The sequence below is a fragment of the Podarcis erhardii genome, assembly GCF_964252035.2.
Source record: "Podarcis erhardii genome assembly, chromosome: 14".
In the NCBI taxonomy this organism is placed as follows: domain Eukaryota; kingdom Metazoa; phylum Chordata; class Lepidosauria; order Squamata; family Lacertidae; genus Podarcis; species Podarcis erhardii.
The window spans coordinates 8759951-8787610 of record NC_138503.1 but is presented as its reverse complement, the minus strand read 5'-3'; the positions used below and the strand labels follow the sequence as shown (position 1 = coordinate 8787610).

Sequence of the window (27660 nt, the reverse complement as noted above, 5' to 3'; positions counted from 1 at the left end):
ACCTTGTACTCTTGGTTACAAAAAGGCCAGATATAAACACTTTAAATAAATAGACATATAAACTAACTCCCATTTTCCAGCATACAAAGCCCTTTCTAACAATTGTTTCAAACAATTCAGTGAAACAGTGCTGAGCTCTGTGTCTAACAGCTGTGTCCCAGAGTGTGGTCTAAAGGCACCTGAGGCCACCATATTGCTGAAGCTAAGCAGGTTTGTGTCTGGGTGAATGCATGGATGGGTTCCCTCCTGAGAACGGAATGTATACCACCTTGTGGTTCCATGATGGAAGAATGGATATGTGACTAACACCAGTGTCTTCATTTCTGGACCAGAATTCCAACAGGTTGTGTTCCTACCTACCACCTCTTAAAATAATTATAAATAGTTCAGTTACATTGTAATTTAAAGAAATTATTCTCAAACACGGCACCCTTGTTCCAGAACGTAACTGGGGCTTCAGTGTTCTGAAATGCTCATCGAGGGACACTGCTAAAATGCAAGGGCAAAAGTTTTTTTAAAAACAAACAAAACTCTAGACAAAGGCAGAACTCGATTAGATTAAAAAAGTGTATTGGATATCCAATACCAAATAATAAACATGACAGTATTAAAAATTTATAGAGTATACAGCAAATACTACAGGAAAAAAAATGTACAGAAAGGAAGAAGTTTACAGCAGTCCTCAGAACTCTCCTACATCAGAACTGTAAAACAATATACAGAGGTCTTCCCACCCCCTTCTCCATATTCAGCTGGAGGAAGCTGCCGCAGAGCAGCTTAGCTATGACACTACAAGATACACAATGTTCCAAATTTAAAATCACAAGATATGTAAAAAACAGTGTTAAAATGTGGAAAAGTGCAATACATATTGTACACTGACTTGAATAAATGTTTCCTTTTTTGTTTTAACCTTAAAAAACCAACTTTGAACAGTTGTTTTATTATTAAAAATATCCCCCACCCCATTCCCAGATTCATGGCAATATTGACATTCATGGTGTTCGACGTAAAGTAGCAATATATTCACAAAAATCCACCAGTGGGGGAAATACTGAGTACACATGATGGAATTTCTTTGGGTATAGATATGAAAGAGAAATGTACACATCTGAGGAGCGGAATGCGCGCACTAACTGAATTCAGTGGACGCAATGAGGACCCTACGCAAAGGATTTCCTGTTCTTCACAAGAACTTTGCATGTACAAAGGAAAACAGCCACGTTGAACATTCCCTTTCACAGGAATGGGAAGCCCCTTTTGATTATAGATGCCCACCCTGATTATACAGGGCTCCGGATCATACCAAATAGCCCAGATCCAGAGAAGTGCATTTCAACACCTGTGGGCCTTTTAATGTACTATTAAAAAATTCTCCTCTCCCTCACTGGAAGCTCTTTCTGATTTATGAGGCATGCGTGTGTGTGTGTGTGTGTGTGTGTGTGTGGCACCTCTCCCCTTCCTTCTGCATACCAAAGTATTAAGGAAAATAAAAACCTCCACCACACACACAGAGAACAGATAATTGGATCCAGGCCAGTGTCTGAATCCTTCTCTCTCCCCAACCCAAACCTCATCTAATTTTACTCAATGCCTATTTTGCAGGTGTGCCAGTTTGCTCTTATGATGGACTTTTTGCTGACTGCCCCAACCCAAAATAAGCATCCTATTAACCTATGAGAATAAACTGGGGAGGAATCTACACCCACGTACTAGGACTGTGAATGTCTCTGGGGCATTAGGATGTTTACTGTTGGAAGACAGAACACTGAGCTAGGTGAACATGGCACTTAATTATCTCATTGTAAATTCAATACAGTATTTAAAAAATAAATGGCTTTTCTTATGCATATGTTATAGCTGCTAATCAGAATGAATTAATACATTTCTTCAGTGCTCATCATCAGAAACCACTAGTCAATTTTAGTCTGTCGGCATCCCTATTTTCCATAATTGCTTCCAAGAAATCTTCAAGATGAATCTGCTGATACAAAGCCAGAAGCAAATACGAGTCTGGAACTCTGTGAAGGGAAAGCAGCTTGAAGGAGTTGCTTCAGGGAAAGAAAGGGAAGGGCTGGGAAGGGGAAAGGGAAGGGCTGCCCTACCTCTTCATCCCTTTAAGTAATTCTCTCCTGATACTGGTTCTCAGTAGAGAGCAGTGGCTGGGTGTTTTCAAACTTGAGTTAGCCAGTAATAAAAACCATTCTAGCCTTATTCACATGGCAATTTAAAGGATCCAGTGAAGTCTGCCTCAGATCAGAGCACTGCAAACTCCAAGGGTTATGGGCTATTTCCTCCAACAGCACTGCTAATACTGACCCTAAAATAACACTGCTTTACACAGAACAAATTTGCTAAAGAAAACTACCTATTATGACCTTTTGCTTCTTTTCCACCTTCCAACCCTTTTGAGTGTACACCTGGATTCCAAAAGCAGCGGGATTTTTTTTTACAAAACCAGTCTCTTTTATTATGTTAAGTCACCACCCAATAGAGAGGATGGTGGTATGTCAAACTGGGCAGCAAATAGTATAAAGGAAATAACATCTCCTTTTAGCTTCCCTTTTTTTTCCAAGCGGCACCTGAGTCACAAACATTGTACGCCTAGGTTTTGTTTCCGTTTAGAATAAATAAGCCTGCAAAAGACGTTTTGCTAATTGTGGTTTAACACTGAAGGTATTTTTGAAGACCTATGGGACGGTGTACAACTACAGGGAAAAGTGCCCCCCCCCCAAAAAAGAAATCTACTACTAACCTCTGTACATTAAAAGATCTGGAATAAAACTCAAGATGCAATGTAAATGTTAAAGAGGTTATCTTTCAAATAAAACATCAAAACAGAAATTTCTGCTGCCAAGACACAATGTGGTATCTGATGCTAAACAACTCTACATTTCTCAATAAAGCTTCCAGCCCCCATCCATTTAATAGTAAGACACACTTAATGAGTAGCTCACAAAGCAAATGATAGGTTGTTGTTGTTGTTTTTAAAAAATCTGTTTCACGACTTAGAGCCTGTCCGCACAATAGGTTTTCTTGTTCACATGAGTAATACCAAGTGTGTCCTGGTATGTGCTTACACAGGCAGAGGTAATGTGCAAACTGATAATCACAGACACAGTCAGGGGTCATTCCTGTGATAACTGTAGCACTTTCCCCAATCACTGTGATGAGGGAATTGTTGCAATTACTATTCAGAATCACTCGCTTTGCACATTACATTTGCTCATCTGGGCATTCTCCAAGGGATGTTGGGGCTACTCATATGGATCAAGCTGTATTGTACAGTTAAACCTCTTTCCACTCAGTGGCTTCCTTCCCAGTGCCTACCTCCACCCCATATTGAAAAGGCAAACATAAAACAAACAAAAAGTTTCTCAGTGTTAGATTTCAATCCAAACAGGCAGCTAATCTCACAGTGATGAGAGAGAATCTAGTCAGGCTTTTAATAATTATAATATAAAAATAAAAAAGCTTACAAATAGCGATGCAGCATCCCCCAAGGTCATGGATTAACTGCTGGAAGGTGATATAATTATACACACACTAAAAATAAAAAATAAAACATAAAACAAACCGAACATTCCACACTGGCAATGAATTCCCGTACACAATAGAACAAGCAATCAAACATCTGTCTAGGCTGTGGGAAACAACACAAATTTCTTTTTCTTCAGGTTACACTTTTTTTAATAAAAAAGATACAATAAAATAAAAACACACAAATAAAATTGTACATAAATGTGAATGTCCAACACTGAAAATGCAGGGAAGGTCACAGCACTGAGACAAAACCTGACTCAAATTAATGCTAAGTCCACTTCTTTGTCTGTATACTGGATTTCATCACATCGGCGCGTCTCCCTCAGCCATTTCTTGCAACATCTTAGCAGGAAGTGGAATCCAACTTTCCAACAGGTTCATTTCAGGTAATGAATAGAAAAGTCACTTGGTTAACCAGCATTGGCACTGATACTGCAGCTGGTTGAATATCCCTCTTGTGCTGTCCCCTAGTCTTTGTACATTTCCTTGTGCTCCAAGATTAAGTCCCAAGACCTGTGAAACAGGATTTGGAGTCCTTTCTTGGGGAAGGTGGTCATGCTGTTGTGATGGCATTAAGGTCCTTCATTAGTCCTTCCAGGTGGGCCATCTCTTTGGTCAGCTCATCTGGTTCATAATTCTGCAGGAGATTTAACAGGGTTACTCGGCAAGATGAGCTGCATTGTTTTGGGTGGGGGAAGAATATGGTGTGGATATGGAACATGACAGCAAAGTCACATCTATTAGATGGATTGCATTACTACAGAAATGGAAATGTCCCCATCCTATTTTTCATGCAAGGAGAAAGATGTGGGGAGATGCAGCACCAGAATTCAACATGCAGACAACCCCCAGACAAACAGTGAATTAATGAGAGAGAATGTGATTAGGGAGGCAGGTAGGGACACAGGGAAAGAGGAAAAAGAAAAAGAAATCATCAACTTTTTGCACCCAAGGCACTATCTATGAAGAAGTACTCTAGGCATGTTCCAGCTGCCACCCAAATCTTGCTGAAAAATCTTGATGAGTTGGAGTTTCTCAGAGTGCATATTAAAGTGATAGACAACTTGCTAAACTCCAAGGGAATACACAAAAAGCTGAACTTGGAAGATATTGTATCCTTATTCTTCCAGACTTTAAAATACTGGACCCATCTATGTAAAAATGTTGAGTCTGTCCTTGAGAAAATATTTATGCAAGAAAACAGAAGTAATGAAAAATGATCAATGAGCTTGCCTGTATGTTCCAAGTCTTTTACAACAAGAAACTTATCCTGGCTTTTCAAAATGAAAGATAGTTTCTTTAAGTTGAGCAATGAAGGGTTATCTCTAACAAGAGCCAATTGTCTAAGGGTAGACAAATATGATTCCTTGCTGATGTTGTTGGACTCCAATTCCCATTATTCCCAGCCAGTATGGTCAATGGAGAGGGATGATGGGATCTGGAGTCTAATAAGGACATCATGTTGGCTAACCCTGGGCTACCCTGGGTTCCTAGACATTATGAGATTTATTTTTTTACTCCATCTATGCTTTAAATCAGGAGAAGCAAACACTTTGCCCTCCAGAAGTTGTTGGACTATATATCCCATCCCTGACCATTAGCTAGGCTAGGTGGGGCAGATGGGAACTGGACTACAACAACACTTGGAAGGTATCACATTAGCTTTTCCTTTCTTAGATGAACTCTAATTTCCAAATCTGATATGGAATCTTTGGAATGAGACCCACTCATCACTAACAATCAAGTTGCCTTAAAAAGAGGAAGAAAAGCCAATAGTGTACATCAGTCTACTGCAAAGCATAAAATTTTAGAAAGGGCTGGTGCTCAGTTGGATGGCTTCCAGCTGCACTATTTCAAGTTGTAAAGAAATTATATGAAGAACGGGAGAATGTTCATATGGAAATACAAAGCTGCCTTATAAAAAGATAAAAACCACTGGTCTATCTATTCAAGCTTTGCTCACTCTGACTGGCAGGGGCCTTCTAACTTTTCAGTCAGAGAGCTCTTTCCCAGCTCTGCTACTTCAGATCTTTTTAACTGAACCTGGGGCCTTACACATTCAAAATCCATGCATTATCATGGAGCTACAGCCCTACCACAATCATCACTCTTGAAGAGGAAAGGGTTTTCAGAGCAGAAATGCAGAGTTACTGATGGGCAGAGGCCTGGCGAACAGTAGCAATGTGAGCAGCTTACACATGTATTATTAGGTAACACACTATCATCAGGTTAGTATTGTCTTTTACGAAGTTTAGTGATCTTTACAGAAGGCCTCACTCAAATGGCAAAGCAAAGCAAAAAAAGTTGGTGGGAGCTATTCCATGAAGGAGACTTCTGAAAAACTATTGTACCATACGTGCCTTATACCATCTTTTAGTTCTCAAAAATATGTTTAATTTGAATTCTAATTTTACTCTCATTCACTACCAAGGTTTCGTATGTGATGGATGTTAGGCCACCTTCTAAGCAGGCTACTTACACTTTCTGAGTCTTCGAGCATCCTTGTTGTTTCCTGGACTTCAGGGGCACTTGGTACCACGACTGGCATAGGAGGTCGAGTTCTCCCTAGGGTGCCAATTGAGGCAGTCTTCACTGAATGAACTGGATGGCTAGAAGCTTAACACAAATATGACCAGGATTAGCCTTCTGCAATCAAGGTTGGAGTGAGAGATGAGTAAGACTCTTGTGAAGATCCATACTTTATATTGCTGACGTGTCCCTAAATTGTCTCCCAGTCTTCTGATGAGATACCATTGACCTTCTCCATTATGCAATACTGCTACCCTGGATTTTAAAGGGCATTACTTGACAGCAATTAGCTACTAAGCATGCTATATCAGGCCCATGTCAAGAGTAATTCAGAAAGGCCTCACTCAAAGCTAGTTAGAAAGTAAGGGGTAGTTTCACTTAGGCAAAAACTTGTTCCCATAACTTATCTCCAACTGGGATGAATCTTTGGGAGAATGAGCAAGGTGCTGAAAACATTTGAATTGGAATATACATTTTTCCTCGATGGGAGAAATGTTTTAGATTCTTGTGAAACAATGTAGAGTTGGATGCTCCTGGGTGAGAACCTGATGTCATGGATTTTGCACACACAAACAGGTAGGAGACAAGAGGGGAGTTGTTGTTGTATGCCTGGTTTGTATGATTTTTTCCCTTACAATATGGGGTTAATAAATATTTTGACTGCTGGCTGATAGGCTGTGGTAGGACAGAGAAATGATTAGTGCCTCAGGGTGAGAGCCTTTTGAGTGTGAGAGACAGGAGGGGAGCGTGTAAACATAAAACATAGGTCTGGCTTGAATGATAGCTGTTTTGATTCTTGCCTCAGGTTAACTGGTGTTCTGGTGTTCCAAACATATATTCTGTTTGATTGATTGGTATTCTATGTCCCCGTCCCCCCGATTTTTTGTTGTTTTGATTCATTTGTTGTATATTTATTTTGCATTTCGAAGTGTTGCTTTTTATTTGTTAGTGCTTTGTTACTGCTGTGAACCGCTTTGAGCTCAGGCTTGTGGTTGGCAAAACAGCATACAAATCTTAAATCAAATCCAAATCAATTACTGAAGATATCAAGGAAGCAGCTTAGCTCTGCTGCCCATCACTTGTCAGTTTGTCAGCTCCTTTAAACTGTGCATTACAGTCACGACTCGGCTTTCGACAGCAGTAATTCCTTTGCACTCACCTTGCTGGGATAATAAAGGTGTGCTTGGCAAGGCAGGGTCATAGGTTGCCCCAGTGGGTGGAACTGCTGGCACTGCAAAGCTCTTCAGAGGATGAGAAGGACGAACATGGGCAGTAGGGAGGCTTTGGCTCGTCTCCTCCTCCTGTGTACTGGGCAGATAAGATCCTGTGGCACTTTCTGGCTCCTGGTGGTCAGCACAACATGTCTGAGATGAGGAAGCTGGCATGGTGTCTGTGCTAGGTGTATTCCGAACAGATTCTGGGTTTGAAAAGAATATGAACATTCTCTTTTACTTTAACAAAACACTCCTGCTAGCACTAAACCAGCGTCTCTGAACATCCTTTCACCAGAGATCTTTGGTGGAGTTAGGTCACCTCACCAGTGAGATATATTCTTTAAACAATTGAGACAATGAACAAGTCATTCAGAGGCACACCTAGCCATTAAGCTGGTACTTAGGTAATTCCACAGTCTGCTAGTAGGTTCTTCTGCTTTTCAAAGCTATCTTCTTCAGAAAAAGAGCAGCCATTTCCCCCCCAGAATGGTCTTACTGCCATACAAATAACCAGTGAATTAAAACACAAACTGATTTACTTGGTTATCTAAAATTCCCTTAAATTTGCTTTGTACTCATCTGTCTTTGAGCTAGAGCACAATTTTCTTAACTGGATGGTTCATAAGTAGTTGCATCTTATCTACATTTGTTACAAGATACTTCAATTCTGCCAATTTTCCTATTGCTTGTATATTTAATGAATATAATGGGTGCTCCAATGTAAGTTTTACTTTAGCCCACTATTGCAAAAGAAGAATAAAAAGCCATTAGTATTCTAATTAAACAAGGGGATTGCTCTTGCCACAAAGCTACTATGTTTTATCTGTTCACAGGCTTTATGAAGAGACAGTGAATCATGCAAATCTAAATTATCAGCTAAAGAAACTAGATCAGCATCATGAAAAAATGGATCAAATAAATTATGTAAATATAGAATATGCAAGCCACTAGAAAAATCTAATCTTGCTGAAGATCTGCAAATACCATATAAGAGTGGTAATCTTGGGAATCCGACCTTTTTTCCCCCTTTTTTTTTTACTATATTACAGCCTTGCACACACGCTCATCCATGCTTTACCCTTGCACACAAGGCTTTTATTGCAACAGCATTCATTTGACTTAAATGCTGTGTATAATAATTTTAGCAAGATAAAGGTGTCAGAAACAGGGTAGGTGTCTTATATGAGCTTGCCATAATATGCTTGAAAACTTAGCCACTGGCAAAAGAAGCATTCTGGTAATAGTAATAGTAGAACTATATTTACAATTCAGAACAATAAGCAACCTACAGACAGGAGTCCCAGAACTTATTTTACTTTAAGAATTCTAACAGTCTGTCACTCTAACTGCATGTTCTCAGGTTATTTCCCAAAGCACTAATAACAGCAGCACTGCATACACATAATAAGGTGCCTCAAGCTTTTAGGAGCTGGCTGAACCCCTCAAGAAGCAGCTATCAAAATTAAATATACATACTTCAGGAATGCAAACTAAGCCTACTTCTGTACTATCCTGCTGTTTAAACACAACTTACCAGTACCATAATAATGTTCAAACTGTGCTTGATTAAATGCCATCCACAGATTATACAGGGAGGGCAGGCAGGCCTTTGGAATATGTGAATTATAAAACAACTTTAAAAGGAGTAGTATTATTTTTCCTTTTGTAATCCAGATGCAAAGTTAGGATGGGATGATTCCAAATATGATAGGGGCATTGTTCATTCTTAAATTTATTCCTGGGCATAAGAGCAGCAGCCAATTTCCTTCTTACTTGCAAGGTCTCTTAACCAACGTTGAACCAACAACCCTAGCCCCAGAGCTCAAAATGCTAACGATGTTAGACAATTAAACATTTAGTCATGACTGAAAAGTAATGGTGTCGTCATTTTTAAACAAAGAAATCAAACACATGGAGGTCCCACTATCCACACACTTTTAATGCAAAAATTCACTTATCTGAACACGAGGACCTGTGAGAATGATTTCCCTTAATGTTGCAATTTACAGTATTTCAAAAGAAAGCCCAATGTTCTCCTTCTGTGTATCTACACTGCCATGATCCTGCCCATTACCCTCCCCAGATCTTCTTCCATCTCCCATTTACACTACTGATCTACTGCCTGTTCTTGGCAGCAGAGGCAGCCCTGTCCCATTTGCCCCTGGTTTTTGAACCAGTCCCCACTCCCTTTGCCTGGATCTGGCCAGTGAGTCAGCCAACCAGCAGTGACACTGCATGAGTCTGCAACAATAGCAGAATGAAGGCATGAAAGGGCCAAGCTTAGTGACATGCCAGAGTCTCCTCTGCTGGTACAGCTGTGGCCTTCTTCCTCCTCCTCCTCCCTCCTCTTCTTTCCTCCTCTGGCACCAAGGAGGTAGGCCAAGGCTGAGAGCAAAGCTGAGATGGAGGTTGAGCCACTGCCCCTTAGCAAAGAAGCAGTGGAGAGCATGTCAGAGTCCAGCTCACAGAGTCAGCCAGGCCAATGAGGATAAAAAGGATGAAGAAGGGCTTGGCTTCCTCCTTGGCAGCTTTGCTGCTGCAGGAGCTGAGCAGATAGGTCTCATCACTGCAGCAGCCACTAGAGGAGTAGGAACCGGTGCTGCTGCTGGCTTTGGGCACCAGAGGAGGGAAGAGGAGGAGGTGGAAGGCACTGGTGGCTGCACCAACACAGAAGGCTTTGCCATGTTGCTCAGCTTGGCCTCTCTTACAAGTTCACGTAGAAGTGCTTCTGACTCACTGGCCACATCCAGGCAAGGGGAGGTGGAAGGCAGACTGGTTCCAAAATAGCAGCAAAGGGACAGGGCTATCACTGCCAAAACAGGTCAGCAGCGCAGATCAGAGGTGGAGGAAGATCTGTGGGAGGGTTACGGGGCGGGGGTCATGCTATAGATACACAGCAGGAAAATGTGATGCTCCTCCAGTCCTCTCATTTTATCAGACTGTTGGGAAAGCAATGAGATGTTCCACACAGAAAACACTGGAAACAGTTGGCTCGATATGCGAACACTTGCCCAACCAACCATTTCTCAGGAACATGTTATGTTCAGAAAGCGAGACTTGCATGTGCATTTCAAGCACTTTTGCAGAACGGAAAAGGGAAAAAAAGATCACAAGACAGCTCAGTCCTATACATATGCACTTAGAAATAAGTCTTTTTTGAGCTAGCAGAACTTATTTCCTAGTAAATGGACTTAAGATTGCATCCTAAACAAATCTTTGGACATCTCTAGCATAATTATATAAACACCCATCCCTCCCCCTCACACAATCACAAAAATTGGATTTGAGTATGTCCCAGAAGTTCTTGTCTTTGCATCTTTTACTAATGGCTGCCCCAGGACATTCTTCTCACCTGTGGAATTAGCCCTGTCTGAATGGGACACGGATGTGCCAACTGGCCATGGGTTTGCCTGGTGATGGAGATAGCTGCAGGTTGGAGAAGCGAGGCTGCCGGAGTGGAAATGATGGTGGGGGTTATCAAGGGAATGGATGGGATGAGCACTAATCACAGCTGCGAATGAATATAAGACAGAAAAAATGCTTAACACACACCAACCAGCATGCATGCAGAAGTGCACCCCCACCCATTTCACAAAAAAGCACATTAAAAACCAGCACACTATCCTCAAAGTCCATTTTGCCATGACAGGCCATCTCTACACCCGTTTGAAGGAATTAAGGAATTCCCCCATATTTCCAATATTTATTTATTGCAGTTGAATCACTTCATAGCCAGGGTTCTCTGGGTGATTATATTTTAGGAAATCATATCCATGTTTTCTGTTGCATTAAACATGTGGGATTTGAATATGAATTCAAGTTATATAAACTGTTACAGAACAGAATTGAATTTCCTGAGCAAACAGGAATTCTGGTTGGTTTGAGGATGGACTCTGTGCATGTGATCTTAGTAAGAAACTGAGAATATTGCAAAACACTGAAGCTCACATTTTAGAATCTTGTATTGAGGTAGATTAATAGGAAGTCTGCAAGGGTAGTAAAAAGGATGAACAACTGAATGGAAAACATCGCAGGAAACAAAACTATAAGCAAACCGTCCTGGGGGAGGGGGGCGTAGAACAGAGTTAACAGTTAATGAAAAAGGCCTGGTGCCTATGTAATTATGAACCCTGCTTAAATTCTGGTCATGGTTTGCTGCTTTAATTTTTTTTAGCTTCCTAAACGTACAGTAAAACCATGGTCTATGCTTTGTGAACCAAACCTGTCACCATGACAAGACTATAAGGAGGCACCAGCAAGAGAGGTTTGTCATCTGGCAAACAAAGAAATGGACTTTTACCAAGGTCTGTTCAACACACATGCAATCGTTTGCAAACCCATTTCAAATCATGGTTTCACAGCTTAGTTTGCAGCCAACCTTTAACCATGATTTAGGTACCATTCCTACTAATGCTCAACTCATTCCTTGAGTGCTGATCCTTATGCAGGCAAAACAGACATGCACAAGAGGGAAATATCAACAGGCTTGGAAAAAACCCAAGGTTTGCACAAAAATCATCTCAGCTGCATGTGTATAGTGGAACTGGCTGGAAGTGGCAGGTGAAAAAGGTTACAGTTTGCTGTTTGCCTGAAGTGAGATAAATCACAAGCCTGGGTTTGAACATAACACTAAGCGAACCATGGCTTAGCTCAAAACAGAATTGCAACAGCAGGCCTGGAGAAAAAAAGCAAAGTGACCACAATCCTTTCCCCAGGAACATACACACTTGCTCCTTTGTTCTAATTATGGTTTGACCTAGCATTGTGTGCAAAATGCCTCTGCCTCCATCCCTCTCCTATTTCCTCCTCCAATAGAAACAGGAGAAACCCTCCCCCAAAAAAGATGTTAAAAGGATAGAGGAGACAAAAAAATATATAAAAAGGACAGCGAAAACCATTTAATTGTCTAGAAATGTCACTCCTGGTACATACTGAGATGCTACTTACTTCCAGGAATGGAAGCAAGACGTATCTGTAGAGAGTTAATGGAGAAATCCAAGATTTAATGTAACTGGGAATTGGTGCTAGTTTGTCTGCCCCACCCACAAGGGAGGGATACCCTCAAAAGCCAGCAGCAAGGAAAATAATTCCTACTTGAAATCTATTCTTGTTCAGTGTGAAACTTAAAGAAAAACTTACCACCGCAAATTACAAAGCATTGTAACACATTGCATTGTCCCCATACTCTAGTAGATTGAGGGGACGGAGTTTATGACAATCCTGTAATGTAATTCACACTGAATATTCTGGGTGGTTTACAGCAACCCCACAATGTTGTTTGGAGGTATTAGACCCCTACTGCATGTTGTGTTTAAGCTGAGAGATGACAACTCCTCTGCAGTGTTACCCAGTGTTTTTATCTGAACTTTGCAGACTGGACTGGGTGGGTAGCACACAACAAACCCACAGTGTGGATCACTGTTACACCTAAAGAGAAGGCTGAGGGACTGTGCTGAAAAACACTTTATGGCATCCCTGCAATGTCTATTAATAGTGTAAGTCAGAAGTTGGGCTGAAGCTGATTTGGATTCACAGTAAAAAAAAAAGGCCTTTTACATCTCAGGTAGCCCAGGCGAAACCGAGCACGCATTTGCATGTTGAAGACTTAAGTACCACTGACTTGCATTCAGAATGAAATACACTTCAAATTTGTTCAAAATTTATATATTTAAAAATTGCCAGACTCAGGTAATGCATGGACACCAGGAATACACTGCAATGTTTTTCTGAGGGGCTCTGCTTAATGCTTAACTATGGCAAAGTTATGTTTTCATATTATCTAAGCAGAAGAGTTACACAGTACAAAAACAGTAAACAGAAATGCAAATAAAAACCAAATCCAACAGCAACAGACCACCATGGTAAAAGAAAACTGAAAACAGGAAAACTTAATTTTACACTGGATGCTCTACATACAAATGTTTCTACATAGTGGTGGTGAATAACACATTAACTTTTTCACAGCTGCCAAGACTTCTGAAATAGATTTTTAGGTCAAAGTGACTAATTGTGGGCACATTATTTCACAGTAGTTCATTTGTTCCAAATGTTGTTGTTTCCTAAAGGGCTGTTGATGTCTCCAAGCTTTCCTTTTTTTTTTAGTAATCCGACAACACTACCCTGAGGGACCGGACCACCATCTTTCCCCTTTGCTTTCTTCTTCCTGTCTTGTGATCTTTATTGTCTATATACCTCTGTTCACCTTACCCCCACATGGCTTATCTATACTTACCTTTTGCCCCACTCTTTCTAGGCAATGGTCTGCGCTTTAAAGCTTGATGTTGTAGCGCCCCCCTTTTTTTTTTCTTCAAGACTTTCCCCATGAAACCCCACTTTGTAAAACTGAATGAGAACAAATGGCTATTCGGGTTTATTGTGGATTCAGTTTGCTCTGATTCAGCTTTAAAGAGCAGGTTTTTGCAGAGAAAGCCTCGCCACGGCAATGGCAGCAGAAGTGGTGGCAGCCTGCGAGGCCTTGTCATGCTGGCGGCAGTAGTGGTGGCCCGTAAGGCCTTGCGGCAGTGGCAAAAACAGCGACAGCCTGCATGGTCTTCTCACGGCGGTGGCAGTAGCAGCAGCTTGTGAGGCCTTGTGGTGTGGCAGGAGACGGTGGCAGAAGCAGAGGTGGCTGCCACAGTTTTTGCCACAGCCTCCCACTACCGCCACTTGCAGGCCGCCACTTCTTGCCACCACGGCGAGGCCTCACAAGCCCCACTGCTTGTGTCACCATAACGCCTCACAGGCTGCCACTACTATTGCCGTCACCTCCTGTTGCCATCGCAAGGCTTCGCAGGATGTGGCTACCTCCATCACCTCCTGTTACTGCTACGAGTCCCCACGGGCCTCTGCTGCAAGGACTCCCAGGCCACTGCCACTTCTGATGCCAAAGCCTATTGCCACTTCAAGTCCTTGCAGGCCAATGCTGTTACAGCAGCCAGTTCCTGCCACCACTGCAAGGCCTTGGAGTCCAATGCCACTGCCGTCATTCCCTGTTGCTGCCATGAGGCCTTGCAGGCCACCACTACTACTGTCACTTCCTCCCATTGCTGCCACAAGTCCTTGCAGGCCACCACTACTGCTGTCACTCTCTGTCACTGCTGCGAGGACTTGCAGGGCGCTACTGTTTGTGTTGCCACCGTGAGGGCTTGCACTCTGCCACCACTACTGCTGCCACGTTCTATTGCCACCACGAGGCCTCGCACGCCACTGCTACTGCCGTCACTCCCTGTCACCACAGTGAGGCATTGCAGGCTGCCACTGTTACTGTCACTGCCGTGTGGCCTTGCAAGCCACTGCCATTACTGCTGCCACTTTTTTTTGCCACTGCAAGGCCTCACAGGCCACCACCACTGCTGCTGCTACCTCCCATCGCTGCCATGAGTCCTCACAGGCCACTCCTGCTACTGCCGTCACTATCACCACTGCAAGGCCTTGCAGGCTGCCACCGCTACTGCCGCCAGCTCCTGCCACTGCTGTGTGGCCTCGCAAGTTGCCACTGATTGTTCCACCACCACAAACACATACTGTGGTCATGGCAAGCTGCTTCTGCTTCTGACACTGCTGCTTCTGCCTCCTAGAAGGTCTGCTTGCAGCCTGACAGTCCCAGATTATTTGTATGCACTATGACTCATCACCATACTTTGGATTGTCCTGAAGGCCACCATTTGGTAGGCAAGCCCCAAACCTAAAGTCCTGTTGGGATGCATTTTGACTTGCCTGCTGATGAAACTGAGTGTGTGATGATTGATAATATTGTCATTTATCCATTTTAGACTCCTAAGTATTAGCAGTTGCCATGACATTGTCCTGTTCTGCTCTGTATAGTTCCATCCTTATTTCAGACATTGTGGTAGATTGCAATGTTTAGTGGGTGATATTGTGAGGTTTAGCTGCTGATAACATTGAAATATTTAGCTGGTAAGTTACTGCGATATTGAAAACCAGATATCGCCTAGTCCTTACACACATTGTGATTCGTGATATATTGCCAGCTCAAATATTATGAAATAATTATAACAACGTGAACTTCAAACTGGTTTTGGACGATATATCGCCCAGCCCTAATAAGTGGTGGTCATTTGACAACATTAGTACCTATCTTTCTGACAAAAATTTTAAATAGATTGTGGGCTTAACATTAAATTTACAAAAATTAAAAAGCGGAAAATATAAAACGTGTACTATTTTGCCAAAAGGCTATTTAGCACTCCTATCAGGTTGGCATCCAAATACTACTTTGGCATGGAAATACTGCAAGATTCAGTTCTGCCAGTTCTCTATTTATAATCTTGATATTCTTTCCATAATTGTTATAATAATGCTAATGTTTCTTCTTCTAAACTTTCCTAGCATTTATTTCAAGTAGAAACAAGATTTTGTGCACATTCATCACCCTACTCCCAGCAATACGGGATGGAATGTGAAATGTTTGACTCAAGGAAGCTTGGTGAGAAATAACTAAAGTTAGACTTACGCTGAGGTGGTTGAGAATCAAATGGCATCATCATTTTTGGTCTCATTCCCCTTCTTCCTGCAAGTGTGGACATGCTATCCTCTGACTCATGCCCTAGAAAAAGAATGAATGCATCTATAAACATTTATGTCCATCATCTTTATATCAAATCATTAAGCAGGAAGACAAAAACAAGTGTTTCATACACACTCATTCTGATTACCAAGAGACTCTATTCTTAAGAACACTTTATAGTCTTCCTTTCTAGAAACTTCATTCAAAGTGAATAGGGGCAGGGTTTGGTGCTGTAAAACCAAAATAAATTCTCACAATAGATTTTTAAGTGATGCAAATAATGCTATTAGCAGAAATGCTATGCTGTATATTATGGGTTCCATTTTCTCACTGATTTACATGCAAACTGTAATAAATATAAACCGAAGTGCAGCTACTACAACTTAGTCAATTGTTAAGTACTTATACAATTAAGAATCTCGGCAAAACCCACCCTTTGCAATCTACAGGCCACAGTTGTCTAAGGATAATGAATAAATAGGATAATGAATAAACTTAGCATGACACTAAGCCCACCTCTGTATGAATTCCGTCTTTGGTGGATATTGCTGTCCATGGAGTTGTCAACTGGCGTAATGTCTTGGGAATTCCGAGGGATTGGGGTGTCTGTCATGATTGGATTAGGATCTGGAGATTTATCAATGGGTTTCAGCTCCAGTCTTTCGTGGTGAATCCAAAGGTCAGGGGGTTTGACATCCTTAGAATTTCCTTTGTATTTATGTGACCCATTCACAGATTTGCATGCAGCTCGCTTCCTTTGAAAGCCATAAGAAAAATATTAAGTGTATTCACAGGCTGGCATAAAACTACTCTGTTTTTTCTTCAGGTAGTTAACGGACACATGCTTCAACTTTCTGTGCAAGCAATTTTATTCTAGACACATCATGTATGTTATATTCTGATTCTATACTTGTATCCAAAAGGTGGAGGGTGGGGGCATTGTCCAACACCCAGCCAGCAACAATGGGAGGCTTCCTCATTTATTTCATCAGACTACTAAAATCATGTCTATTTAATATACATGTTATTAAACCCAAGCAAAATCAATGACCGCTAATTAAATCTATGCCCCTAAAAGATAGAACAAGTTGTTGCCAAAGCATCTTACTTTTTCTGGTGAGAGGTGGTGCGGCGTGTGCAGAAGACCGCAACAATTACCACCACAACAATGGTGATCACTCCCACAGACACTATTATTACCAAAAGCATATTGTATTCCAAAGGAGAAGGGCTTCCATGAGGGCTGTTACTGCCTAAAGAGGAAAACAAACATTATTTGATTATACATGGCAATGTCTTGGGAGTTTTGAATCTAAGGCAAGGATGAGGAATCTGTGGCCCTACAGATATTGTTCGAAGTCCAAGTGGCCTCATGGGGGAGGGGGCAGTGGGGTGGTCATTCCGGGCACAGTTTTGGGGAGGGCACATTTTGCTCCTCACACCACCATGGAAGCCCCAGGCCACATTGCAAGGCTGACTGGGATCGGACGGTTACATCCCAGCCTCACAGGCTCCCTCTGCCCCAACCCCCTGTGTGTGCACGTATGTGCCCTGGATGGCAGTAGCACATGCTAGGCCCTTGTAAAGTCCCATGGCTAGTGTAAACGATGATGGAAGTTTGGAATCCAATATTTGGAGGGCCACTTGTTAGCCACCTTGCATCTAAGAGAACAGTCCCTGCATAAAGAGATTGTCTTGCTTCTGATAAAAGATTGGACATTGTAACTTGTACTGAACAAAAAAATATGCTGTACTGTAGAGGTCACTTGCACTGCCAGGAATACTAGAGGGATTGTTTTCAACGTAACCCTCTCATACATGGCTGTAAAGATGCTTGAACTTTTCTTTGAACATGTTACGATTTCCTTTCAACACCTTAGTCAGCAGAATTCTACTTACCACTCATAGGTGTTTTATAGTCTGGCCCAACATCCACTGGCCGATTTCCTTTTCCTGCGGATCCCAATGCTAGAAAACAAAATTGAAGCTGTGTCAAGCTACTTGCAGTTTATGCCTTATCTGTCTTTTTAAAACATAACTATTGTTTTTATACGGACAAGAACATATCCTAGACAGAAACACACATAGAAACAGTCCAGGAAGATTGCAGGACTTTTCTAGAAGTGTCTATCCAACTATCTCAAGAACAGCTAGAACAACATTCATGCAAAAGGTATGTATACATACACACAAAACTATAAAATAATCTGGTACCTTCTGTGAAGAAACAAACAAGCCACAGTATTCTAGTAATGTCAGAACCCCCTAGTACTTAACAGTTGCATATGACCTGAATGGCTGAACTTCATAGAACTTTCCTATCAATAGTTACCCCATAGAAGGCTATTAGAGATGAAAGGTGGGTGTTCTTGGGTGATGCTTAATGGGGGGCAGGGAAACTTCAGGAAATACCTGCTAGTAACTCAGTAGTAAGGGTATTGCATTTTGTTCTTCACAGGGTTTTGAAGAGAGGTAGATGCAGTGAGACATTACTTCTCTTCAAGAAGAACAAAGCAAGACAATATCTAGCCTTTCCCCATGGATCACAGCATTTTTTTCAGAGAGCTGAGGAGAGGGAACATGATCTCATCTACTTCACCAAACATGAGGCAAGAGACTTTCCCCACTCTAGAGTTCTTTGTGGAGAATTCAGTGGGAGGATGCCTGTTGCGGCAGAAGCTTTCATGGATCTTGTGTGGAAAACACTTATTGCATCTTATGAGGTGGGCTCTGGCATGTTAAAATATATGCCACAAAATAATAAACTAAACTAAGCTAAGCTAAACTAAACGTCATGTCCCTGTTTTGAAGCATGCTAGCACAGCTATCACTCTGAAATTCAAACTAGTGGAAAATTGCATTTGCCTACTTGTAGTTGTGTGTGCGCATGCACACACAAACACAGTTTGAAGATTACACTGAACCTAACAGGATTAAGCCAAAGACCCATTTCATAGCGGTCAATGTGATGCCTCCAGGAAGCACACAAAGTAGGACCCTACGGCAAAGGCACTCTTCTGCTCCCCAGCAACTAGTTTTCAGAGGCACACTGTTACCCCCTGTACTGGAAGCAATTGTGACTAGAAGCCATTGCCAGCTTTATCTTCTATGAACTTGTCTAATCCCTTTTAAAGGCTATTCAAGCTGACAGCCATCACTACATTTTGTGGGAATGAAATATCTGAATATTTTCTTTTGTTACTCCCAAATCCTCCAGCATTCAGTTTCACTGAATACCAAATTCTAGTATTATTAGGGTATTTTTCCTATGCACTTTCTTCATGACCTGGGCTCCCTTGGAAAAAAGGGATGGAAATTAATAAATCAATTAATCAACCAAATACTTCTATCATATCCCTCCTTACTTGGTTTTGTTCAAAGCTAAAAAGGTAAAGGTAAAAGGTAAAAGGTCCCTGGATGGTTAAGTCCAGTCAAAGGTAACTACGGGGTGCAGCGCTCATCTCGCTTCAGGCTGAGGGAAACAGCATTTGTCTGCAGACAGCTTTCTGGATCATGTAGCCAGCATGACTAAACCGCTTCTGGTGCAACGGAACACCGTGATGGAAGCCAGAGCGCACAGAAACACAGTTTACCTTCCTGTCGCAGTGGTACCTATCTGTCTACTTACACTGGTGTGCTTTCGAACTGAAAGGTTGGCAGAGCTGGGAAAGAGCAACGCGAGCTCACCCGTTGCGCGGATTTCAACCGCCAAGTGGTTTAGACCACAGTGCCACCCGTGTCATACCCCATATCTAACCTTTATTCATAAGTGAGTGGCTCCAGTCCTGATTACTTCAGTTGCCCTTTTCTGAACTGTTTCCACCTCTATATTTTCCTATCAGACTGTACATATTATTCCAAGTGTTCAAACCAGAGATTTGTAGAAAAGCATTATGAAACTAGCATCTTTATTCTTTATTTCTTACCTAATGATCCCCAAAATAGGAAATCCACCTTTTCACAGCTACCACACATGGGGTCAGCTTTTTCAGAGCTGAATATCTCTTCCCTAACCAGTCAAAGAGAGCTCAGACCCCATTAGCATATATGGGAAGCTGGAATTCTCTTGTCCCAAAGTGCACTCCTGCTCCTCTGTAGTTTTACACTTATACAGATTTTGATAGTGTTACACACAGTTTATATAAGTTTGCATCTTAAAATTACATTCATAATTTTTAAAGTTTCTATAAATTTCTGTTAAAATAGTACTGTCTTAACTTCTTTAAAAGGGAAGAAACACACTAGATAAATACAGAGTTAACAGATAAAAGTTAAAAGAAGACGAGAAAGAGATCTTGCCTGTCTGTAAGACAAATAAACACATGGATGGAATGTTTCAAAGAGTACTTTTTGACATTCCTTTACATTCACAAAGAAACTTAAAATATACACATTCTGGCATTGCTAAAAGGTAACTTACGACTACATTTACCTTTGAGCAAGCCTCACTGAACTCATTTGGACTTATTCTAAGAAGACATGTATAAGATCAAGCTGTTAGAAATAAATTTAATGTAGTTCCAATTTGATATTCAAAGGTAATGTTTTAGAAAAAAGGAACCATAGCTTTTCTGTTAACGGCTTCCAATGGTCAGACTTGCTTGCTGCCAATAACTGTTTACCCAGCAGTGAGGGGTTGGGGACAGACAGTTTTCTTGAGTGCTTCTGAATATGGAGATTCCACCAACTGTGCTAAAGGCACAAGTCATGTCATGTAGCTTTTACTTTTGTTCCCATAATCCTATACACAGAATATACACTTGCTGGTGTTTTGCAATACCCAATGATTTTTAGCGAATAAATCTGATTGACTGACTGACTGACTGAATTACTGGTGCATTTCCAGAGATCCATGGCAGTAAATCCTCCACCACTGCAGGTTCTACCTTTTAGCAATGACTCAATAAATATAATATGTACCAGCATAGCCAATAAGAACACATTAGCCATTAGGGTCACCTTATGGCTGACACAAATGCATATGCTACATAGCATGTGGGAATAAACGTGCATGAGCACAAAAGACACATTATGAAGTCACTGAAATGTTCCATGATCCATATACAGACATAAATTAATGAACACTTTAAAAGTATGGACAAAAGAAGGCAAAAAAGAAGTACCGTCTTTACTCAAATCTAATGCTCACCTTTTCTGGTCTAATTATGTTGCGAAAATTAAGGTGTGCATTAGATTCGATGGCACATTTACATTCCCCAGCAAATACTTTTTTTGTTTTGTTTCAAGGTTCTGAAAACTGAGGTGTGCATTAGCCTAGAGTAAATATGGTAGTCAATTTTCAGGAATGGAGAATTTAAAGAATGGAGAAGCCACACAATTCTGCCTATTTTTCTTTCCACTCTCATACAAAGTTAACCTCCACTCAACTAAATTGATATGGAGCCAGGTGAAAAATTCCATCACACCACTACTATTCTCACTTCCACTGCTGTTGAGACCATAATTCTAGGGGCCTGTGTTGACCTCCTATAAGATGGATTCTGTTCATGGGCCATCAGTTGCCAGTCCCTACCATGCTAAATGTGGGTGCCTCTCTGGTCTGTGGGCTGAATGAAGCCTCCCAGGCCTTTCATGAAGTTGAATCCCTCATCAGCTTGGTTCTATGACGTCCTCAAGTACATTTGCTTGGCTGAAACATGTCCTTGAACCATGACAATACCTTTTGCATGCCTGGATGGAACACGGTGAGATATGAGGACGATGTGGAAATCTCTGGCTCTGCATGGCTGGAATATCACCTATTAATGGTAGGAGCCACACTCATTGTTCTGCTCCTTCCCACCACTGGTATGTGGCACCCAGTCGGTTGCTCATAAGGGAATGCAACCCAAAGGACTGAAGGTTGATGCATTTAATTGTCAGTTCCATATTTTAATACTTGGGGATGATTTGTTCAGGGTTCACCATTAAGTTCATTCAACTAATTTTTTATAAAGATGAGAAACAAACATGCACAAAAGTCATATTGAAAAGTGGGGAAGGGCCCACATGACCTCACAGAGAGATAGCTAACCAATGTCCAGCCCACATCAGCTGTCAACAATAAAAACAGGCTTTCCCCAAAATGAATTCTTAAGATGTGTGTGTCTGTTTTCATACTGGGCTCACCACTCAAATTATGTACATGGAGCGCAGCTGCTTTGAGCATGCATTTGCATACATGGTGCCAATCATGGATGCATCCATCTTGCACTACCTAACGGAAGAGTTTACATTCCAAACACACTATGCAAATAAAGTATTTACAGCATTTCAAACTTTAAATTCCGCAAGAGCTTGTTTTTTGGCATTTAACAGTTGAAATGCTGTTAGAAGAAAGAAAGACAATAGCACTTGCATGAAAGGAAATGACACAAAAAATATGCCCATTGGTTTACCTTGATCATTAGACATTTTATCTGAAGATTCAGCTACCAGGACAAGCACAGGGAAGAAGCAAACAAGAGAAAGATAACTAAATCTAAAGGAGTGACAAAAATTTCACTGGCACAGAAGTAGCAATCTCTATAAATGGGAAATTAAATAATTGCTACTACTACAGCTTACTTTACAGGAGACCCTCCCCACGCCTATTCAGCTCTTGTTCATAAATTACAATGAGAAATTCTCATATCCCATATGAATATTAGAAATGTTCAGATGAGCAGTTTGACAGCATATCTCCCCAAGTACGAGACCCTTACGATCATCCAGACATTTGCAATGAACTCATTTGCACCATACAGTATACATTCAAACAACTCTGCTATAGGTGGGAACATACAGTAAACTGTGTACTCAAAAATACTGTCCCGTTCACAAGACACAACTAATGACAGCAACTGGAACATTTACATTTTCAGGCTGGCAGGTACTGATTCACTGAACCAGACAGGCCCCACCCATGAAAAATGCATTTAAAAATTTGTCTGCATTTCCCGTTTTCTGTTCCCAGAGAACATATTCAGTTAACAATATCAACCTACCTTTAGGTGTTCTGAACTGCACTGCCTCTGACATAGGACCCATGCCTTTGGAGTTACGGGCCTGAATTTTGAAATAATATGCTGTGTCAAGTGTTAACTCTTGAATCTGGTGGGTCAATCTATTTCCCACTACTGGCTCAATGACCCAATCGTGTATTTCGGCGTTGACATCTGTACTATAGTAAATGATGTATCCTGCACAATAAACAAAATAAGATGAATTATGAAGACACGTTTCCAAGGGCTCTAAGCTATTTGGGAACGTTAGATATAATGAATAGATACTTGAAACAACTAGACAAACCCATACTTCTTAAGTGTCCTTGTAATTCTTTCTCAATGAAGACACAGAAGCAACTGATTTGTTTATTACACCCCTTTTCATACAAGTCTTCCCCTGCAGCATCATGAGTACCACCACTGTATTCTTCCCCAATATTCCAGGTTCTAAATCATGTGGGGACTCTTCAAGGAGAAAAGGCTCCCTGCCACAGACATTCAGCCTCTGACACGAGGGGGCCTACAGGTACGCCAACAGCCGTGTAAGAAAGTGAGATGTCTGCAGACTCGTCTCTTTTTTGCTTCTTGTGCAATGGTAATCACATATACGTGGTTAAGAATGACTGAACAGGGCTTACAGCTACAATAGAAGGGAAATCACTAATTGAGAAAGCAATTAGTAATTGCTAAGGAACTGCTACACAGCTAAAATACTACACTTCATAAATCTTTGGGGATAATCCAAATTGACTGTAAAGGAATATGGATTGTTCTATTGGTTTGGTATCAGACTTCCAGGTTTTCCACAGAAGGCCAGTTCCTACAGATACTAAGTGATAATTTTTGTGAGTTGTGAAAGTTCCAAACAGCTCCACTAGATGGTATGCTTGAAATTGAAATCCCTCACTCACATATTACACTATTCACATAAGAAAATGACTTGCATAGCTAAAAAAAATATTGCAGAAAACAATCCACACTCAGAAAATATATTTTTGAGTTAATTGGGTTGTTGTTTATGCATAGTGGAACAAGTCACATGTAGATCATTTGCCCCTGAGAGTGCACTTTGAAACATGCTGGGTTATTATTCACAAAATTAATTACTATTGCAAAATCATTGCTTAAGGCCTCTCTCTCTTCCTTCACTATTCTGTTTTGTGCTGCCCCGTACTCTCTCCTGCCATGTTTGTAACAGGAAGCAGCTTAGATGGTTTGAGTAAAGGAAATATTTTGTTAAAAATAAAGAATCATTTAGCAGCAAGAAAAGCTATTTTAATGTTAAAGCCCAGTCGGTTTAGTGAGACACATCAAGCTACATAACTCTTTCCCAGGAAAAATCATAAATACAAATATGTCCCCTAATCATGACATACAAAAAGGAAGGACTCTCTGGGCCACCCCACATCCTGAAGGTGGGATTGAAAAAGAACAGAACATCTCACTAAAGTTCTTAAGTTTTAAGAGAATCCCATATGAAACTACTTATTGGGGACACAGGACAATGATACAAGTGGGGATTTCTTAGCTTGGGGATGATTTGATGACTGGACCATTTTTTTAATAGAAGCAGCATTCCTGCTTAAAATTAGAACAAATTGAATAAGCAGAAAATTGTGCATTCAGCTCCTTTTGCGATGGGTTTCAGCTTTATAACGCAAATCTTAAAACGTATTCCACCAGAGGGCAGACCTTTCACATAATTATGCTGAATATAAATTCAGTATTACCCTATTTCCAAGCCTGATTAGTTCAACTGAAGACAGACACTGTAGGAAATGCCAGGGCTGGCAATATTCTGTAGGTCTGAACTAATAGTAGAGCCATGTGCAAAAGACTGTGTATTGGGGGAGGACAGAAGGAAAGAAGTGAAATCCCCCACCCATTTCCTTCAAGCCCTGCCTCAGCCTCAGAGGCTTGAGGGACTTAGATGCACCTTTTCCCTCAAGCTGCTGTGAAGTATGTCAGTAGCACATGGAAGTATAGTGACACTAGCCCTGGATTCACAAAGAAGATAGTGGAACTGGCTCAGAACCAGCCTGACCTGACCTCTCGTCTTTCTCTTCTGCTGCTGCATGGAGTTGCATGAAGGTGATTAGAAGCGAAGGAAGAATCTGCTAGCCCACCCTAACTACTCTGCTTAAGATAGTCATTTCATGCATGTGCTTCTAGCCTGAATTTGATTCCAATACTTTAATATACCATTTTATACACTTCTCATTAATATTTGGCACCTTGATATTATTTACACAGTAAATAAAATAAAGAGGAAATGGACCTAATTGTTAAAATTCAGTCATTTCATCTTGGAACATTAAAACAGTATGCAGTTAATTAAAAACACACACCACAATTTTCTGCAAACTGAAAGAACATAGATAACTAAGCATTCTAATCATTGTTTCCAACCCTTTAAAAGGGTTTCTTTCTTTTTTTAGTAATTTTTATTTTGCTTTAAACAAATGCAGATAAACAACCAAAATTTTTTAAAAATCCTTAATAATAATAATAATAATAATGGAAAAGGCTAAAAATACTACAAAAAATATCAAAGTACATGGCATAGAACATAAGCCATTATGGGAAAGAAAAAAGAAGAAGGAAAGAAGGCGGCGAAGGAAGGAAAAAAAGGGGGGGGGGAATGAACCAAAACACAAGAAGGTTCGTCTGTTGTACGCTTCCGTCAAGGTCACAACAGATCATTATTCTTATCAGTTCTCTCTATCTGCATTCCATAGAATCCCTCATCTTGATTTCATCCTATATACATAACCTGAATGGCAGCACAAATATACTAAACTGTCCCAAATAAAATTTCACCTGTAATTTTGCCATTGGCTTCAGATGGTGGCTGCCAGTTGACTATGATGGTTCGGGGTTTTCCTTCTTTGCTCACTACTGTCACATCCTTAGGGGGAGAAGTTGGAACTGCAATAATGATATTTAAATTAAACACAGATTGTGGTATCAGTTTTATTCTTTTAAGCATTCTTTGTCAAAGATTGCTACATTCAACCATAAAATAAGCTACTAACTTGCAATGATAATTTTTTTTCTACTGAAGCAGCAACATCAGTACTAAGGATTTCAAAATACTCTTTCTATTTGGAGTATCTTGGAAGAGCAGCATATGCCTTCAGAGGATTTTGGTGAGCTCCCTCCTCACCATCAACCTTTCCTGCCATGCCATCCAACAGCAAACCTTATGAATCTCTAGGTACGAAGCTTAAATGTGAACTCCTCTCTCCAACTGGAATTTATTATGAATGTCAATGAATCATATGGAACAGTGATGTTTATAGAGGATCAATACCCTCTAGAGGGAAAATATTAAAATTCAAGTTCTCACTCCTTAATGATTTGTTAAATATGCATTTGATAAAACTCAAACACTATTGTAATTTTAAGGGACTTAATCAAATATTTCAAAAAGTATGAAAAATATTGAGTTTTACTTTTCTCAGGTATAATTAAAGTTGTATGATTTAGTTTTCTTGACTCAAATCTCATTTCAAATGGGATTTGCACAAAAGACAGATACCCAAAACTGAACGCTGCACAATTTCAAAGCACTTCTTCTGGCATCGAACCAAGAATTTAAAAAATGGTATAACACAATTAAGTTATTCTGTATCCATTGTTAATAAAAATTTGACCGAGCATAAAGCATAGTGCTTCTGACTTTAAATTATCTTCAGTGGTTTAATTTAGTTTTAAAGGAGTGTTCTGCTACCCTGTGCTTCATTTTGGATTATTTATACTTTTACAGGAATGGTCTGAAGTTTTATGTGAACTGTCCTATGAAGGTGGCATAGAAATTCTTACATTTTAAAAAAGAAACAAAACTCCACAAGGTTGTTCTCTTCTGTGAAGCTAGAGTTTTTCTGCATGCCTTAAAACATTTTCTATATTTAGAGGCAATCATCTGTTTTTATTTCTAACCACAATAAAAGAGAAATACCGTAAAGAAAATAAACAGGCAAGATGATGAAGAGATGAGTTTGAATGTGTACAGACACATTTCATGCCATTTGACTACTGAAACTGCCAGAACTTCAAATATCTCTATTTTAGCAAATAACATTAAAATGAAAGAAGCTTGGCACTTATGAATGCTTCAAGGATCAGATCAGAGCTTTTCTGATCTCTTACTTGCTCAATAATTAAATTATTTCCCCTATTCTCATTAATTATTAACCTTCATGTTATTTATTAGCAGCTACTATTAAGACATAATTTGTATGTATGAAATGTTTTGTGGTTCTGTATGTGATAAACCTATTTTATTGTATATAAATTCTCTCTTTAGTTCAAAGAACTTTAAGAATCTTCCCACACCGGAAAGAATTCAACAGTACACAATAATCAGCATAGCATTTACATTTAAGAAACCAGCAATGATTCATCTGAAAAAATTATGTCAACTAATTTAAAAATGGCTCAACAATATCACCTAATTCAAAAGTAGTTCCATGTGCGGTCATACTCCAAGTACTTGATCTTCGGCCTTTAGTCACCATCACTGAGAACTCATACAAAGTGTTCGGTTTTAAGCCAGTTACTAAGAAGCTTAAAGTGGTGGTATTTGCAGTCTAAGAGAAAGCAAAGGGTCACAAAATGAGACACACTCTATTAAATATCCTGACTATGACAACAGTCTCTAGCATGATCTCATCCATATATCTCTATTCTCACAATATTAACAGCATTAATACAAATAATTTCTAAGACAGTTTTGAATTTCCATTTTTGTCCATTATTTAGGCATCAACTTTCCATTTATCTTGATAGCTCATAGAAACATATGTTCAGAAATTTTTGTTAGTTTTAAATTTGGTTTGGCAAGTACCTTTGGACTCCA

The 27660-nt window shown here is 40.4% G+C and overlaps 1 protein-coding gene across 8 annotated transcripts in view; it reads right to left on the bottom strand.

The window, feature by feature from the left end:
• Window positions 1–549: 549 nt before the first annotated feature.
• The window catches only part of NEO1 (neogenin 1), a 108879-nt gene continuing 81768 nt past the window's right edge, over window positions 550–27660 (bottom strand). For 3 of the 8 annotated variants that reach the window (XM_081838684.1, XM_081838688.1, XM_081838687.1), the window contains exons 18-29: window positions 27253–27391; window positions 25620–25727; window positions 22800–22994; window positions 22212–22244; window positions 17713–17781; window positions 16922–17066; window positions 16330–16568; window positions 15760–15852; window positions 10639–10797; window positions 7232–7489; window positions 6023–6159; window positions 550–4180 (exon numbers count right to left, since the gene is read on the bottom strand). In XM_081838684.1, the coding sequence (XP_081694810.1) occupies window positions 4097–4180; window positions 6023–6159; window positions 7232–7489; window positions 10639–10797; window positions 15760–15852; window positions 16330–16568; window positions 16922–17066; window positions 17713–17781; window positions 22212–22244; window positions 22800–22994; window positions 25620–25727; window positions 27253–27391 (1659 nt within the window). In that variant the 3' untranslated portion in view covers window positions 550–4096. Of the gene's footprint in view, window positions 4326–6022; window positions 6160–7231; window positions 7490–10638; window positions 10798–15759; window positions 15853–16329; window positions 16569–16921; window positions 17067–17712; window positions 17782–22211; window positions 22245–22799; window positions 22995–25619; window positions 25728–27252; window positions 27392–27660 lie in introns of all 8 variants that reach the window. The other 5 variants (XM_081838691.1, XM_081838690.1, XM_081838685.1 and 2 more) reach the window with 3 other exon arrangements.